Source organism: Sinocyclocheilus rhinocerous, unplaced genomic scaffold, assembly GCF_001515625.1.
Source record: "Sinocyclocheilus rhinocerous isolate Xijiao unplaced genomic scaffold, SAMN03320098_v1.1 scaffold50, whole genome shotgun sequence".
NCBI lineage: Eukaryota > Metazoa > Chordata > Actinopteri > Cypriniformes > Cyprinidae > Sinocyclocheilus > Sinocyclocheilus rhinocerous.
In genome coordinates, this window is record NW_015641057.1 from 2,381,506 (window position 1) to 2,397,730 (window position 16,225).

At 34.8% G+C, this 16,225-nt stretch overlaps 1 protein-coding gene across 1 annotated transcript in view; it reads right to left on the reverse strand.

Annotated features, from left to right (window-relative positions):
* LOC107754500 (protein diaphanous homolog 1-like) overlaps positions 1-16,225 on the reverse strand; it is a 149,373-nt gene that overhangs the window by 87,877 nt on the left and 45,271 nt on the right. Inside the window, 7 exon segments of the mRNA XM_016570976.1 lie at positions 3,855-3,970; positions 9,116-9,232; positions 10,329-10,447; positions 11,526-11,636; positions 11,713-11,818; positions 14,843-14,982; positions 15,070-15,139. Coding sequence (XP_016426462.1) covers positions 3,855-3,970; positions 9,116-9,232; positions 10,329-10,447; positions 11,526-11,636; positions 11,713-11,818; positions 14,843-14,982; positions 15,070-15,139 — 779 coding nt within the window.

Here is a 16,225-nt window from a genome sequence, read left to right on the forward strand (position 1 = left end):
GTGTGTGTGTGTGTAAAGTGCCCTTCACTGCGACGAGTCTCTTTTCCTCCTGTGATTCGTGCTCTGATTACTGAACGATCTAATTAAAATCTGCTGCTCGCTCCGTCCCATCTCAAACTCACGCTAAAATAAGAAACCCAAAAGCGTCTTTGAAATCACCACACAAAGGGCAGCATACATTTATACATCTAAAGCTTCTGGAAAACTCTTCTGTGTCTGTTCTCAAGCCCTAAAGTCTCTCTAAACTCCAGATCAATATCACGCGCATGTGTGGCGTTACAAACCAAAAAGAGTCTCAGGAAAGCGAACAAAGCTTAGTTTAACCGGCGAGTCAGCGAGAGGGTCAGCGCTGACGTCAGCAGCCAATGGGAGGGGTTTCTGGTGAGATATGATAATGAGATCACAGGTGGCAGAGAGAATGGAAGTACAAGAGGAAGTATGCCAGCAAAATTTGAAGTACAAAGGAAAATGCACAAAGAAGTTCGCAAGGAAGGAAATTTAAAAGAATGTACAGAAATAAAGAGTATAGCATGCATGGAAGTTCATATGGAATTAAGGAGGAATAACAGGAAGGATGGAAGTGTGGAATGATGTTTGAAAGGAAGTTCAGGAGGAAGTACAAAAGGAAGTATGAAAAGAAGTATGGAAGTACAGAAGGAAGTTCTGAAGTACAGAGCTTGGTATGCATGGAAGTTCAAAGGGAAGTAAGGACGTATAACAGGAGGGATGGAAGCGTAAAATGGAAAGATGAATGGTTTGAAAGGAAGAATGAAAGTTCGATAAGAGTAATGGAAATATGGAAGTAGAATGGGAGGAAGTTTATAAGGAAAGATGAATGGAAATAAGGAAGTTTGTATGGAAGGAAGTATAACAGGAATGATGGAAGTATGGAAGGAAGTATAGAATGAAATCTGAAGGAATAATGGAAGTAGGTAGGTTGGAAAGAAGTTCAAAGGGACATAAGAAACTATGGATCTTTGTATGGAAAGTTTGAAAGGAAGGATAGAAGTACAGAATGATGTTGAAAGGAAGTACAGAGCAAAGTATGCATGAAAGTTTATAAGTATGGAAGTATGACAGGAGGTATGGAAGTTAGTATGGAAGCAAGTATGAAAAGAAAATTCACAAGGAAGCTCAAAAGGAAAGATGAAAGGGCGAAGTAAGTTTCTAAATATTGAAGGTAGTATGGAAGGAAGAACGTAGTTTAGTTTAAGCACAGAGGGAAGTACTGAATGAAAACTACATTGGGAAGTACAGAAGAAAAAAAATGTTTCAAATAGCTTAGAATCAGCATAAATCTGTTCATTGTGAAAACAATTACATTTATTCAATTGAAAGAGCGAACATGGTTAAAATATGGCTATTAGTACTAATACAGACAACTGACAAATATGCATCACATTAGGTTTTTTAGTTTATGCTAAAATAGTGTAATCCAAACGGATGGACATTTTTTTTTAATTAAAATACACAAATCTTATGCCTCAATATTTTTTGAGTGAACCTGGAGAAGCTTTAGCCCAAACATCAGACCCACACAGCTAATGTGAGCCACACCACAGGCTGTCTCCGACAAATACTACATGCTAATGACAAAATGAGCTTATTTTTATTAAATCCTAAAGAGCGTGTTTGTGAGCACACTCAATGTCACGCCCCATTATTCTGGATGAGATTTGAGATGTTCTGATATTTTGTGCGTGATTCTGCACGCTGCCACCCCCTGTGACCAAATGTGGCATTACAGTGTCTTGTGTTAGTCTCTTACCTATCAGATGGCCCACGTCCAGATCAAACTTCCTGCATTTGAAGTCTGGATCACAGCCGTTCCTGTGCAGAACGATCTGAGCCGTACACTCATCGATGAGTTTATAGTACTGAGGCCTGAGAGACAAACAGAGACAGAGAGACGTCAATCTGTGTTTGACTAGATTCTGAAGCCAAACAGAGATATTGAGCGGCGAGTTCATAAAATAAAATAAGAGACTTTCATCACACTGACTGGCACAGGGTCACACACACCAGCCGCCCATGATGACCTCCAGTGACCTTTCAAAATGAGACACTATAGACAATTTTATCCATCAAAACTGGATTATGATGCCTCCCTTCACTGCGACGAGTCTCTTTTCCTCCTGTGATTCGTGCTCTGATTACTGAACGATCTAATTAAAATCTGCTGCTCGCTCCGTCCCATCTCAAACTCACGCTAAAATAAGAAACCCAAAAGCGTCTTTGAAATCACCACACAAAGGGCAGCATACATTTATACATCTAAAGCTTCTGGAAAACTCTTCTGTGTCTGTTCTCAAGCCCTAAAGTCTCTCTAAACTCCAGATCAATATCACGCGCATGTGTGGCGTTACAAACCAAAAAGAGTCTCAGGAAAGCGAACAAAGCTTAGTTTAACCGGCGAGTCAGCGAGAGGGTCAGCGCTGACGTCAGCAGCCAATGGGAGGGGTTTCTGGTGAGATATGATAATGAGATCACAGGTGGCAGAGAGAATGGAAGTACAAGAGGAAGTATGCCAGCAAAATTTGAAGTACAAAGGAAAATGCACAAAGAAGTTCGCAAGGAAGGAAATTTAAAAGAATGTACAGAAATAAAGAGTATAGCATGCATGGAAGTTCATATGGAATTAAGGAGGAATAACAGGAAGGATGGAAGTGTGGAATGATGTTTGAAAGGAAGTTCAGGAGGAAGTACAAAAGGAAGTATGAAAAGAAGTATGGAAGTACAGAAGGAAGTTCTGAAGTACAGAGCTTGGTATGCATGGAAGTTCAAAGGGAAGTAAGGACGTATAACAGGAGGGATGGAAGCGTAAAATGGAAAGATGAATGGTTTGAAAGGAAGAATGAAAGTTCGATAAGAGTAATGGAAATATGGAAGTAGAATGGGAGGAAGTTTATAAGGAAAGATGAATGGAAATAAGGAAGTTTGTATGGAAGGAAGTATAACAGGAATGATGGAAGTATGGAAGGAAGTATAGAATGAAATCTGAAGGAATAATGGAAGTAGGTAGGTTGGAAAGAAGTTCAAAGGGACATAAGAAACTATGGATCTTTGTATGGAAAGTTTGAAAGGAAGGATAGAAGTACAGAATGATGTTGAAAGGAAGTACAGAGCAAAGTATGCATGAAAGTTTATAAGTATGGAAGTATGACAGGAGGTATGGAAGTTAGTATGGAAGCAAGTATGAAAAGAAAATTCACAAGGAAGCTCAAAAGGAAAGATGAAAGGGCGAAGTAAGTTTCTAAATATTGAAGGTAGTATGGAAGGAAGAACGTAGTTTAGTTTAAGCACAGAGGGAAGTACTGAATGAAAACTACATTGGGAAGTACAGAAGAAAAAAAATGTTTCAAATAGCTTAGAATCAGCATAAATCTGTTCATTGTGAAAACAATTACATTTATTCAATTGAAAGAGCGAACATGGTTAAAATATGGCTATTAGTACTAATACAGACAACTGACAAATATGCATCACATTAGGTTTTTTAGTTTATGCTAAAATAGTGTAATCCAAACGGATGGACATTTTTTTTTAATTAAAATACACAAATCTTATGCCTCAATATTTTTTGAGTGAACCTGGAGAAGCTTTAGCCCAAACATCAGACCCACACAGCTAATGTGAGCCACACCACAGGCTGTCTCCGACAAATACTACATGCTAATGACAAAATGAGCTTATTTTTATTAAATCCTAAAGAGCGTGTTTGTGAGCACACTCAATGTCACGCCCCATTATTCTGGATGAGATTTGAGATGTTCTGATATTTTGTGCGTGATTCTGCACGCTGCCACCCCCTGTGACCAAATGTGGCATTACAGTGTCTTGTGTTAGTCTCTTACCTATCAGATGGCCCACGTCCAGATCAAACTTCCTGCATTTGAAGTCTGGATCACAGCCGTTCCTGTGCAGAACGATCTGAGCCGTACACTCATCGATGAGTTTATAGTACTGAGGCCTGAGAGACAAACAGAGACAGAGAGACGTCAATCTGTGTTTGACTAGATTCTGAAGCCAAACAGAGATATTGAGCGGCGAGTTCATAAAATAAAATAAGAGATTTTCATCACACTGTTCGGCACAAGGTCGCACACACCAGCCATCCATGATGACCTCCAGTGAGCTTACAAAATGAGACACTGTTGACAATCTTATCCATCAAAACTGCATTATGACAACCAGAAATGCTGTCTAGGCAGGCGGCTCGCTAGTTTTGAAACGCAGCCCATATGGGATTGTGTGTGAGTGTGTAGTGAGATAAGATTTATATATGTGCATGCAAATTGCCTGACCATTTGAATTACATAGTTTTAATACAACAAACTTAATGTGATGCATATTTGTCTGACTTACATGAAACAGGGGGGAAAAAAAGTACGATTTCTGCACTCAAAAAATTAAAAAAAAAAAAATCAAGGCACAGTTTATTAGCTATCTGTATTATTTAAATAATCATGCATTTAATCAAGTAGCTTAGAATCAACACACATCTTTATGAAAACAATTACATTTATTCAGTTGAAAAGGCTTATTATAGTTAACCATAAAAAAAGTTACTTGGCATGATTGAAAGTCAAATATAAACACGTATTTTATGTCAGTTAGTTTCTGAGGCAACATTTCTTATTTTCTTTTAGTTTAACTTGATGTACTAAAATACATCAAAACTATACAGACATACATAAAAACAACAAAAACTACTAAAAATGACAAAAACACTCAACAGAATGACTAAAACTTAAATGAAAATGAAACTAGAAAATATATATAAAAAACAAGCAATATGTAAGAGATTGAAACCAATCAGTTTACTGATGATAAATATATAAACCTGGTTAATATGTATTTAAAGCACATTTAGTTTATGAGTGCTACTACAAAAATCTAACCCTGACAAATATGCATCACATTAAGTTTATTAGTTAATGTATTATGTGTAATCCAAATTGATAGACATTCCAATAAATAAATCTTAAATTCAGGTCTAAATATTTTTCGATTGTTTTTGAGTGTGTGTGAGAGAGAGTGAAGATAGGCGACATCTGTGTGCGTGTGTGATGGTTTGATATTTGAGAGGTTTTCCAGACAGTCCATTTGTGAGAAATCTGCCATCTTGACCTGGTGTGAAACGAACTCGATACATTCTTCATTTTTCTTTTTCCCTTTATTTGCCCTCTTTTCTCTCCCTCCCTCCCTTCCCTCTCTCTCCATCAAACTCCCGGTTTCTTCGGTGGAGCGAGAGAGACCCCTAGTGTCTGTGTGAAAGCGCAGCCGCTCGTTTGAGTTCAACCAGGGGCTTTTGGAGAAATCAGAATAATCCTAATTAATTCTCTCTCGTCAGTGATTAAAGTGGTGAAATGAGAGTTTGTTTGTGGGCAGACGGGCCGCTCGGGGATTTGAGCTGCGGTTATTTTTGGAGGATAATTATATGGAGGCGTTGTCACTTTCTGCCGTGTGTCAGCACATTAATCGCTGCAGAGAAACTCGCATGAAACGATTCTGCTGATGGCAGCAGAGAAAGACCTGCAAACCGCTCCATCTCACACTTCTGTTGCGCTGCTCCCCTCTCAAAACTCATTTACCTCCTTACGAGACGTTCACAGCATTTATTGCACTTCTCTGCTCATAATCTGCAATTAAATGGTTAGTTCAGCTAATATTTCAGCATTATTTAATCATTTCATGTTCTCCATGAGGTCTCATACTCCAAAAAAGGACCTAAGAGTGACTGGTGCTCTATATTTCATGCCTTCAAGTCATACAACAGTAACTCAATGATAATCAAATCTCCCTCACTCTGCTACATTCAAACTCGGCACAAATATTCAAGCTTGTGAATAACTTACATTTGGGTCTGTTTCTCACTCAAAACTATCCTAAGACCTGGACTATAGTCAAACAGGCTTCTGTTAGCTTTTTTGAAAAGCTTAGACAAGTTTAAAATATAGCCAAGTACTCTGTTTCTGCAGTGTGCAGTATGCATACTGTGCACAATATGTGAATTTTCAGTTTTCATGAAAAACCCAAACAATCTACAATAATAATTTATTTATTTTTTAATAGAGATCATCATTCCCTTCTCAATAGACTACTAAAATTTAATGTTATTTACTAGAAGTTGATAAAATGCTAATTGCTGCAGTCTATTAAAACATCTATTTTTTATTTATTGTTTATTAATCACAATTCAAAACAGTTTGAATGAATGATACAATGACTCACTCATTACTGGGTGAATCAGTGTTTTTGAATGAATCTCTTGAATGATTAAATAACATTAATTTTTTTAAGTAATTTGTCTCCACCTACTGGCCTAACGATGTAATGGTACAATATGTATTTGAAGCACTAAGTTACTTTCAAAAGGTGTTTAACAAAAGTTTAATATTCCTAAATGACAACAATTCAGCTATGACTAAGTTTGCATAAGTGTTCAAATCAAGATCACAAACCCAACAATTATTCGTGAAGCTCTACTTGAAATTAAATTAAAAATGCAAGCTATTTTATTCATGAATTACACTTGCAGTGTAGTGAAAACGTATACTACAGTACTATTTGAAAATTTGTTTCATACCGCATACTATTCCACATACTTAAAAAATAGTATACAGTATATACTGTGCAGTACACTAGCATTCTATTCCAAACATTACACACACACACACACACACACACATACATACACACACACACACACACAGGCTCAGGACAGAAACAGGCTCTCCAATTTCCTGCCTGTCGGATCACATTGAGCAGACAAGGAACAAGCAACAAGTCTGACATCCTGAAAGCGTTTACAAACCATCACACACACACACACACAAACACACACACACTTCTCCATCTGTCCATGTATTTGCACACTCCCACCAGCTCTTCTCTGCTGTGTGTGTGTGTGTGTGTGTATGAAAGGCTGTTTTAAGAGAGAATAAGAGTGTGTGTGGGTGACTTTAGACGTGCAGGTTAGAGAAACAGAATTGAAAGAAATATGTCTTTTCTCCACTGCAATAATTTCTCTGCCAAGAAAACTTTTAAATGCACCGACATGTGTGTGTGTGTACATGCTTGTGTGTGTCTGCTAGTTAATTGAAGCGGGGGTGTCATACAGTGGCTGGGTTCTTATTCAGAGCTGGTCGCCGACGGCAACCGCATCCGCCTCCTGCTGCCCATCAATCAAACGTCTCCTCGTCTCTGACGGCATCCATCTCTCCTGTTTCCCTCCTTTATCCATAAACTCAAACTCACTCATGAGAATAACTACGATCTTGTCTCTTAAAGGGACAGTTCAGCAAAAAATCATAATTCTGCCTCTATTTAGTCACCCTTATTTTGTTCCAAACCTGTAAGATTTTATTCTTTTGTGTTACATAAAAGGCAAATTGAAAAGACTGCGCTGGTTGCTCTTTTTATGCTGTTATACTGAATAGAGACTGAGGTAAAAGCATCAGAACAGCAGTCCATATGACTCACGCAGTGAAACAGAATAAAATATAGGTCATAATTACTGAAAATCTGTACCTCCAGTGAGAAGTAATTGGATTGATCTGGTTTTCACTAAATCAATGATCTAATTCACAACCAAATCAACAGATTCACTGTTGATTTAAAAGATTAAAATCAAACAAAAATACTTTAACAAATTGGACATCAATACTTATGAAAGAAGAATTTTTCTTTGAATAACAGCTTAATGTTGGTCAGTTCCTCACATAAAGCTATCATATGACTTCAGAAGATGTGTAATATAGGACCAGGGTTGTACAAAATATTTTTTTAATGCTTTTGCATACTTTTTTGAGGCTTAAAAGTTTTCTGTTCATTGTAATTGCATAAGAAACAAGTCCTTTTCTTCTTTTATGTTCCACAGAAGTCAGTCATACAGGTTTGGAGAAACAAAAGGTTGTTGTTGTTAACCAGAACTAAAATGACTGAAAATCATGTTCACTCAATAAAATAAAATATAAAATTAAAAATAAATTAAAATAAAACTTTAACAAAAATGAGAAATGTTACCTAACTGAAACAAAAATTAGAAATGATACCTAACTGAAATAATTTGAAATTGAAGTACTAAAATTACTAAAACTGAATTATAATAAATTAAAGCTAAATAGAAATATATTTTTAAAATGAATAAAAATGTCCAAATCACATAAAATTCATATTTAAAATTTAAAATGGAAATATAAAAACAGAAAACTAAAATAGAAATAAATACTATAATAGCATATAAATAATACTGTGACAGAATTTTTATTTTTGACTGAGCTATCGCTTGAAATAATTCCTGGTCCATGTTCACACAGTCAGTGTTTGGGATTCACTGTATTTGCAATGAGATGTGACTCTGAAATTGTCACGTACACACAACGGGAACAGATCCAATAATGTCTGTACAGACGGGACACCGAAATCATTCCTCTTCTCTAACTCAGTTACACTCATAACCACAGCAACAGTTAACCCAAATGAAGACATTAGCTCTGTTCCACAACCTAGTGACCCACCTACAGAAAGTCAAGTCATCGCTGGCCACTTAAAGACTGCTGGATTCAGTAAATAGTAGAATTACACAACCTTCCAAGATGCCTTGCTTTGATTAAATTAATCCTTCATGAGGAAGACAATCCCTGAGAACAGTACAATTATTATCTAAGATAGTTAATGAAGAGAGAAAAGCGTTCATTATATTCCTTTCATTTATTATGTTGCCTATGTAGACAGCAGACAGATAGGGAGCACACTGGACTTTTGTATTGCGTCTAACCCCTGTGTGTTCTGTCTGGTTGTGCTTTTTTATTCAATTCAGGTTTTTGTCTTCCCTTCCTTCACCTGTCCAAAGTTTTGACAGGTGTTTTTCTTGCTCTGCAAGCACACAATAACATCACTTTCTGCCATTTCTCATAAGCTGAGAGCAGTTGACAGCTGTAACATCAGTGATTGACAGTCAAATAACCTCTCAAGCTCACGCTTGTATATGCATGTCAAGTTGTCAGCCACAGTTTCATCAATATAGCACGCATCAACTGGCTCAAAATTCATTTGTGAAGTTTTCCAACAAGGTTAAAGGTCACTGCAGGGTGAAGGTGAGCGCTCGTACCTGGCCATGTAGTCGGTTCGCACCAGTAGCAGGTGCTGCATCAGAGACAGGAAGAGAGGTTCAGTTTTAGAGTCCTTCACCGTGTTCATCAAGATCTGGAAGACTTCAGTCACATCAGTGACAACAGAGTTAAAGAACAACAACAAAAACATTTGATGTAGTTTACTTTCCATAACTGAAAATACATCTGTCCAGTGTTCTTACTATTGGTAACTAAAACTAAACCTATTTAAGAAGAAAAAAAAATAATCCTAATAGACAATAAAATATAAAATAATATATTTGATGAAAGAATTAATCTAATTGAAAATGAGAAAAGTTCCCTGGGGTATTAACTTGCGTCTCAGTAAGTCTCAAGTACTAAAATCATTTGACAATCTAAAACTTAATTAAAAACCCCTTAGAAATATTTTTTAAAACAAATGATTAAAAATGGCAAAAGCACATAAAATTACTACAAATGAAATTAAAACCTGAAATATAAAAATTAATTATAAAAAATAACACCTGCAGTGAATATTACATGAATATATTATATTTCATTCAGCTCTACTGTGATCATTTCTACGACTATAAAATGATGCAACTTTCAAATCAATATTTCGATTAAACGGTACTTTTTTTCTCTTGCTGTTCATCTTTTGCGAATGACAAAAACACACAAGATCCAGCTTAGACTTTCTGATGCCACCTGGTGGACAAAACCTGAAAAATCAGATTTAAAAATCTAATAATAAAAAAGGCTATTTATTCTGCATTTCAGTATATTTTGTATTTATAGCCCACTTCCAATGATAATTGAGGCTTCTTGCACAAAACCAGTCATATTTTCATTTCCTCACTGACAATAAAACAAGACTGTTTTGTTGTTTTGTTTATTTTATTTTGCTACTGTGCCTTTTAAATGTAAATGACCTCTGTTATGAAACGTCTTCAAATGGGAAAAGAACGTGTTTTTTTTAAAGAGTAAGGCTAAATCCTATATTTTGTGATATGAGCCTCTATAGAGTGTAAAATATGAGCTGAAGGATCGCCTCAGCTTGTAATAATGATTCTGCACTTTTGAGACACCTGGTGGCCAGTTTCTGAACTACAACCAGATCCAATACAATATTAAATCAACAGCGTAAATAATACATCTACAAAGCCCAGCATTGAATCCAAAGCTCTTCAAAAGTGTCTTCGCCAGATTAAAGCCAGCAGTAAAGGATATTCCATCTCAAGACGAACGTCGTCCAACCGGGAGCGAAGATCTTCAGAGTCATCATCAGCTTGTTCTTCAAACACCTGCAACTGAACCTTGAGCTCCTCGTTCTCTATCGACCTCACCTCCTACACACACAACACAGAATCTAAGTCAAACTGAAATTAATTGTGCCATTATATAAATTAGTGATGAGTTAGACAGTAACAAGTTGGGATGAACTTGAGTGAAAACACTAAATGATTGTTGGTCATGTTGTATTGCACATGTGCATATACAATATAATTGAGATACTAATATAGTTTTTATTAGTATTTTTAATTTTTCTTTTTATATTTCCCGTTTTCATTTTAATTTCAATGTTTTAGTAACTTTGTTGTGTGCTTTTGTCATTTTTATAAGTTTTAAGCTTATATAGTTTTAATTTTTATTTCAGTTTTAGTTGTTTTTGTACAAGTTCAACTAAATGAAAATGAAAAGTGTTGCATTGGAAACTAGCTAAAATTAAATATGTTTCTTATATATTTTATTTCTGTTGATATGAATGTATGAATGTATGCATGTATGCGTGTACTTATTTTTTTATTAATTAATTTATTTTAACGGTTTTAATTTTAGTTGCAGTTCACTGTAACATCCCCGACGAGAGCGGAGACATAAAACGCTGTCAGATCTAGAGTTATTATCATTACCTAAAACTAATACCATTAAAAAATAATAATAATAATAATAAAATAAAATTTACATTAACCAAAATAAAAAGTATATAAAAAGATTTTTTTCACCTAGCTGCCAAAACATTTCTCATTTTAAATGAGTTTAAATTTATGTACAAAATAACTTCAGTTAAAACTGAAATAAAATTCAATAAAAACTATATAGACATATTTTTAAAAATCTACTAAAAAACGACAAAATTTAAATTCAAAATATTAATTAAAACTAGAATAGTATCTCAATGATACTAAAATAACACTGGTCATCTGATTTATTCCACAAAGCCGATTCATTGATTCATTTGAGTTTCTGCACATTTATTTATTTTCTGCACAGAGATAAAATTATAATTACAGTAATGCAAACACATCATTGAAAGTCCTTGTGATATTTTATAAAGACAACATTGCTATTCATTTTTAACTACTGTAGAGTAGTATTCAACTGCATGTCAGTTTTTGGTGTGCTGTGTTTTGTGTGTTTGAGGACCTTCAGCAGGTCTTTGAGTCCCAGTCTCATGAGCTCTGATCTCAGGTGGATCCTGAAGTCCAGCTCCTCCACTCGACTGATGAGAGCGTTGATCAGCTGCATACAGCCGGCCTGCACACACACACATCAGTCAAATGACATCCCATCAGCAGCCTGTGTTCTGGAGTGTCACGTGCGGGTGTTTTACCTTGAGCGTGATGGAGTTTTTATGCATGCCGGACAGCAGCGGCTGGAACCTCTCGATCTCCTGCTCCTCAGCCTGCTCAGTGATGCACTCCAGAACTCGCTCATGACTGAAACACACACAAAGCATAATAAAAGACTCTGTGGATAAATTAAAGTGGAATCTGTTGAGGTTTGTCTTCAAAGCCTCCCTCTCTGCTCTAGCACTTACATCTCATTTGTGTTTGTTTTTATACATGTGAAATGATTGCTCATCTTTGGTGGCATTTTTTTTAGCTGAATGCAAGTCAGAATGATAATTGAGAGCTTTGGGAAGATTTTTTAGTTAACAGAGTGAAACAAGTGTTTATAAAAGTTTTGTTTTGCTTTTATTTTTAATATTTCTTTATTAAGTTTGACATTCTGAATATCAAAATCACATTACTTTTTGTATATCATTTATTTTTAATAAAATATTTTTATTTGTTTATTAAGTTTGACATTATTAATATGAAAATCACATAATTTTTTACAGTACACCATTTAACAGTGTTCACGAAAACTAATATATATTGACAACTTATACAAGCTAATATGTTATTAAAATTTTTTGTTACATTGTGTAATGACAATGTCTACTTAGGGCTGTAACATAAATTATGTTATAGTATTTATTTATATTTTGAATGAGATTTATGTTCATATATTTTTATATTTATATTTTTCATTTTCATTTTAGTTTGTTACTTTTGTGTGTGGTTTTGTCATTTGTAATTTTTCTATATATTTCTATATAACTTTTAATTTATTTCCGTGACTGTAGCACTTAAATTTATTTCAGTTCACAGTTTTCATCTAATATTTGTATTTTATTTTATTTCAGCTTTACTTCAAATACAAAACAAATACAGAAAATCTCAGTCGGCTAAAACCTACCATGATAAAATGTTAATGGAGATAAAAAAAAAATCAAATTATATATATATATACACAGTATATATACATATATATTAGGGATGTGCATCTCATGACTCAGGCCGATACGATATGCATCTCGATGCATAGCCAACGATACAATACATTAAAGATACATATGAAGCAGCCAGGGCCGTTTCTAGCCAATTTGACGCCCTAGGCGAAATCCCTATTGCCCACACCCCCCCACAATTATATATATATAAAATTCTTTTCAGACACCAGTTGCTTGTCACATTCAAATTGGTTGTCATAGTAACGACATTAATTTGTGGAGATTCAGTGCATTGAGTTCCACAAATCTGAATGCATTATTTGTAAATTGACTGTTAAGATAAACATTTTGCACAATTTAGTATCTGTAATATCATTGTGTTGCCACTAGATGCCTGTATAGCCCTATGTAACAATCCCTATAGTGGCTAAGACATTGCACATAATTTACACATAAATCACACATAAATAAATGTTATTACATTTTGATTTGGATACTATATACTATACTACTACATATGGTTTAGATATTATCAATATTACTTTTTTGTCTTTATCTGTTTTTTGTTAAATTTTTTTGTTGTTGTTTCTTGAAACATTGATTTAAAGTGTCAGTTATTGCATTATTATTTCAGTCAAACCTATAAAACCCCTGTTACCCCAAACTACATATAAAAGCTTTATCAGTGGCATAAAAGTAACCAATGCAGCTACTTAATAATTTGCTACTCGTTAACGCGTTAACGTCCCCTTTAAATAACGTGACGCTCTGCCCTCTATGACGCTGCTCCCATTAAGCGCTGTTGGAAGTGAATGAATTGATTCAGCATTTCGACACCTCCGTAAGGATGCATTTAACTCGACAAAGCGGTCTAATAAAGGATGTATTGATCTCGTGAATTAGCGAATTTTACTATACAAATATTTTTTAATTGGATGTTAAAGTTTATATGGGAATATTACATGACACGCTGATCCTTTAACAATGCATTGGCGCACATTAACTCATTTGAGCTTAGTAATTAGTACTGTAGCCTACTAGCTTACATTTGATTGACCTATTACAATAGTCCACTTACAGTTACTGCTATCATAAAAATACACTTTTTATGTAGGTTTAAAATTCTACAAAAGACACATTTAATGTCCAAAAACAAATTTTTTTAGCAAAATGTATATTTTACTGAGAATTATTGCGCTCCTATTCAATTGCGCTCAGTCTGTTTAGTGCGCATGCGCGCAGCAGCGCTCGTTGCTTTCGCGTGTCTCGCCCACTCCTGACAGCAAAATGGACATGTTTGCATGACTTTCTAACATTTACAGATGAAAAATATACTTGTGACATGTCAGTTATGCACTGAGGAAAACACAACGTCTCAAATGCATTAAACAGCACAGATAAATTCGCTGTTTGTCATGGTGGATCGATTTGATCCATGATCGACATTAAGGTCTGCTTAAGAATATGGTTAACTTTTTATGCCGATGCACCGAGCGAATCGGGGGAATCTTCCCATCCCTAATATATATATATATACAGACAAATAATTTTAAATGACAAAAACAACAATACTACTAAAACATTAACTACAATTAAAATGAAAAGAAAATATAACAATATAATGGAAAATATATACAGGTGCATCTCAATGAATTAGAATGTCTGTCAAAAGTTCATTTATTTCAGTAATTGGGTTTTTGTTAAATGTGAGCCAAAATCATCACAATTAAAAGAACCAAAGACTTAAACTACTTCAGTCTGTGTGCATTGAATTTATTTAATACACGAGTTTCACAATTTGAGTTGAATTACTGAAATAAATGAACTTTTCCACGACATTCTAATTTATTGAGATGCACCTGTATACAAATATATAATAAATAATATATAATTTTTAAACAAAATACTAGTTTTATTTGTGAAATATTTATTTGTGCAAATCTATTGTCTTACATCTCTACAAGTTACAATGAAGTAAATAGTAATCAATAGTGGTAAATAGTGATAGTATTAAGGTTTTCATTGGTCCCACACAACTGTTGCTATGGTAACTTCCTCAGGTGAACATGATTTCTGTTCTTGGGCATCTAATTGGCACTTGATGAGCTTGTATGGCTATTGAAATGCCATTTGAATACACTGTTGAGTTTGTGAACACAGCTTCTGCTTTCAGCTTCACACTCACGTGTTTCCTGGATGCTCGAGGATACAGATGGCAGACAGCAGTTTGACTACATCCACCATCATGTGCGGGACGTTTGGATTGATGGATCGGACAAGGAGAGGGATTCCTTCTTCTGACGTCAGCATGGCTTTGAGACCGTGCTGAGAGAGACAGACAGATGGAGAGATACATTAGAGAGAACAGTTTCCACGGTCTATATTACAGAATGAGCTCAGATCTGCTCTGACCTTGTTGTTCATGAACGCTTTGAGACATCGAATGATCTCATGTTGACATTTTACACCAATCCCAGCATTCCTGTGAAACACAGAGTGAAAGAGACAAATGCAAACATCATGCTTGAGGTGCATTTTAAAATCATTTGCATATTATAACATGGATTGTTGTGATCCTGGATGCTAATTGGCCAATACATTACCATAATATACAAGTATAAAAATACTAACCCTGTAAATCATATTGTATTATATATAATGAGCAAATTTCTAAAGCCTCTAAATGATTAACATGATCAAAACTTTGCTGTTGCTGAAGTTGCAACTTTACTTGATTATCCAAACATAATTTTTTAGAAAAATCAGTATCAAATGTGACCATCAGGCTTTTGAAGAACGTTTATTTGTTCATCTCTCAATAGTCATTATATTGCATTGATCATCAAACTACTGTAAGCATTTAAATATCATCATAAGACATATTATTGGAGATATGGAGTGACGACTGATATTTATATTATTTTATGCAAGTATCTGCTATACTGTTATAAAGATCTCACTGATTTACATTATTACAATCAGAATTGTATACTTTTTGTCCACACAAATATCAGCATCTGCACTAAATTGTATATTTTTGCTCGGTTTGAGTCTGTTTTTTATGTTTTATGTTTTTCCACCATATTCTCCCTATATCAGACGATATGAGCCATAAAAGCCTGATGTGTCAAATAAGATACTCAACACATATGCATTTTTTTTTTAGATTTGTTTTAATATTTTGTCTAAAGGTTCAATAAGCCATTCAATTAAAATAATTAGATAATAATTAGAAATTATTTCATATGTCAGGCTTTACAGGGTTACGTGTCTAAACGAACCCTTTAGTCATGACTATAATTACAATGGCATCTTAAGATTATATTGCAGCTCTAAGTGTGAATGAAATATTGTTTCATATTTTGTTGAATGATATATTGTAAAAGTAGTCAAAACTTTCCTTCAATACAGAATCACTCTTATATAAGATACATCTAGAAAATGAATGTGTGTGTGTGTGTGTGTGTGTGTGTGTGAGTGAGTGAGTGAGTGAGTGAGTGTGTGTGTGTTTGAGTGTGTGAGTGTGTGTGTGTGTGTGTGTGTGTGTGAGTGTGTGTGTGTGAGTGTG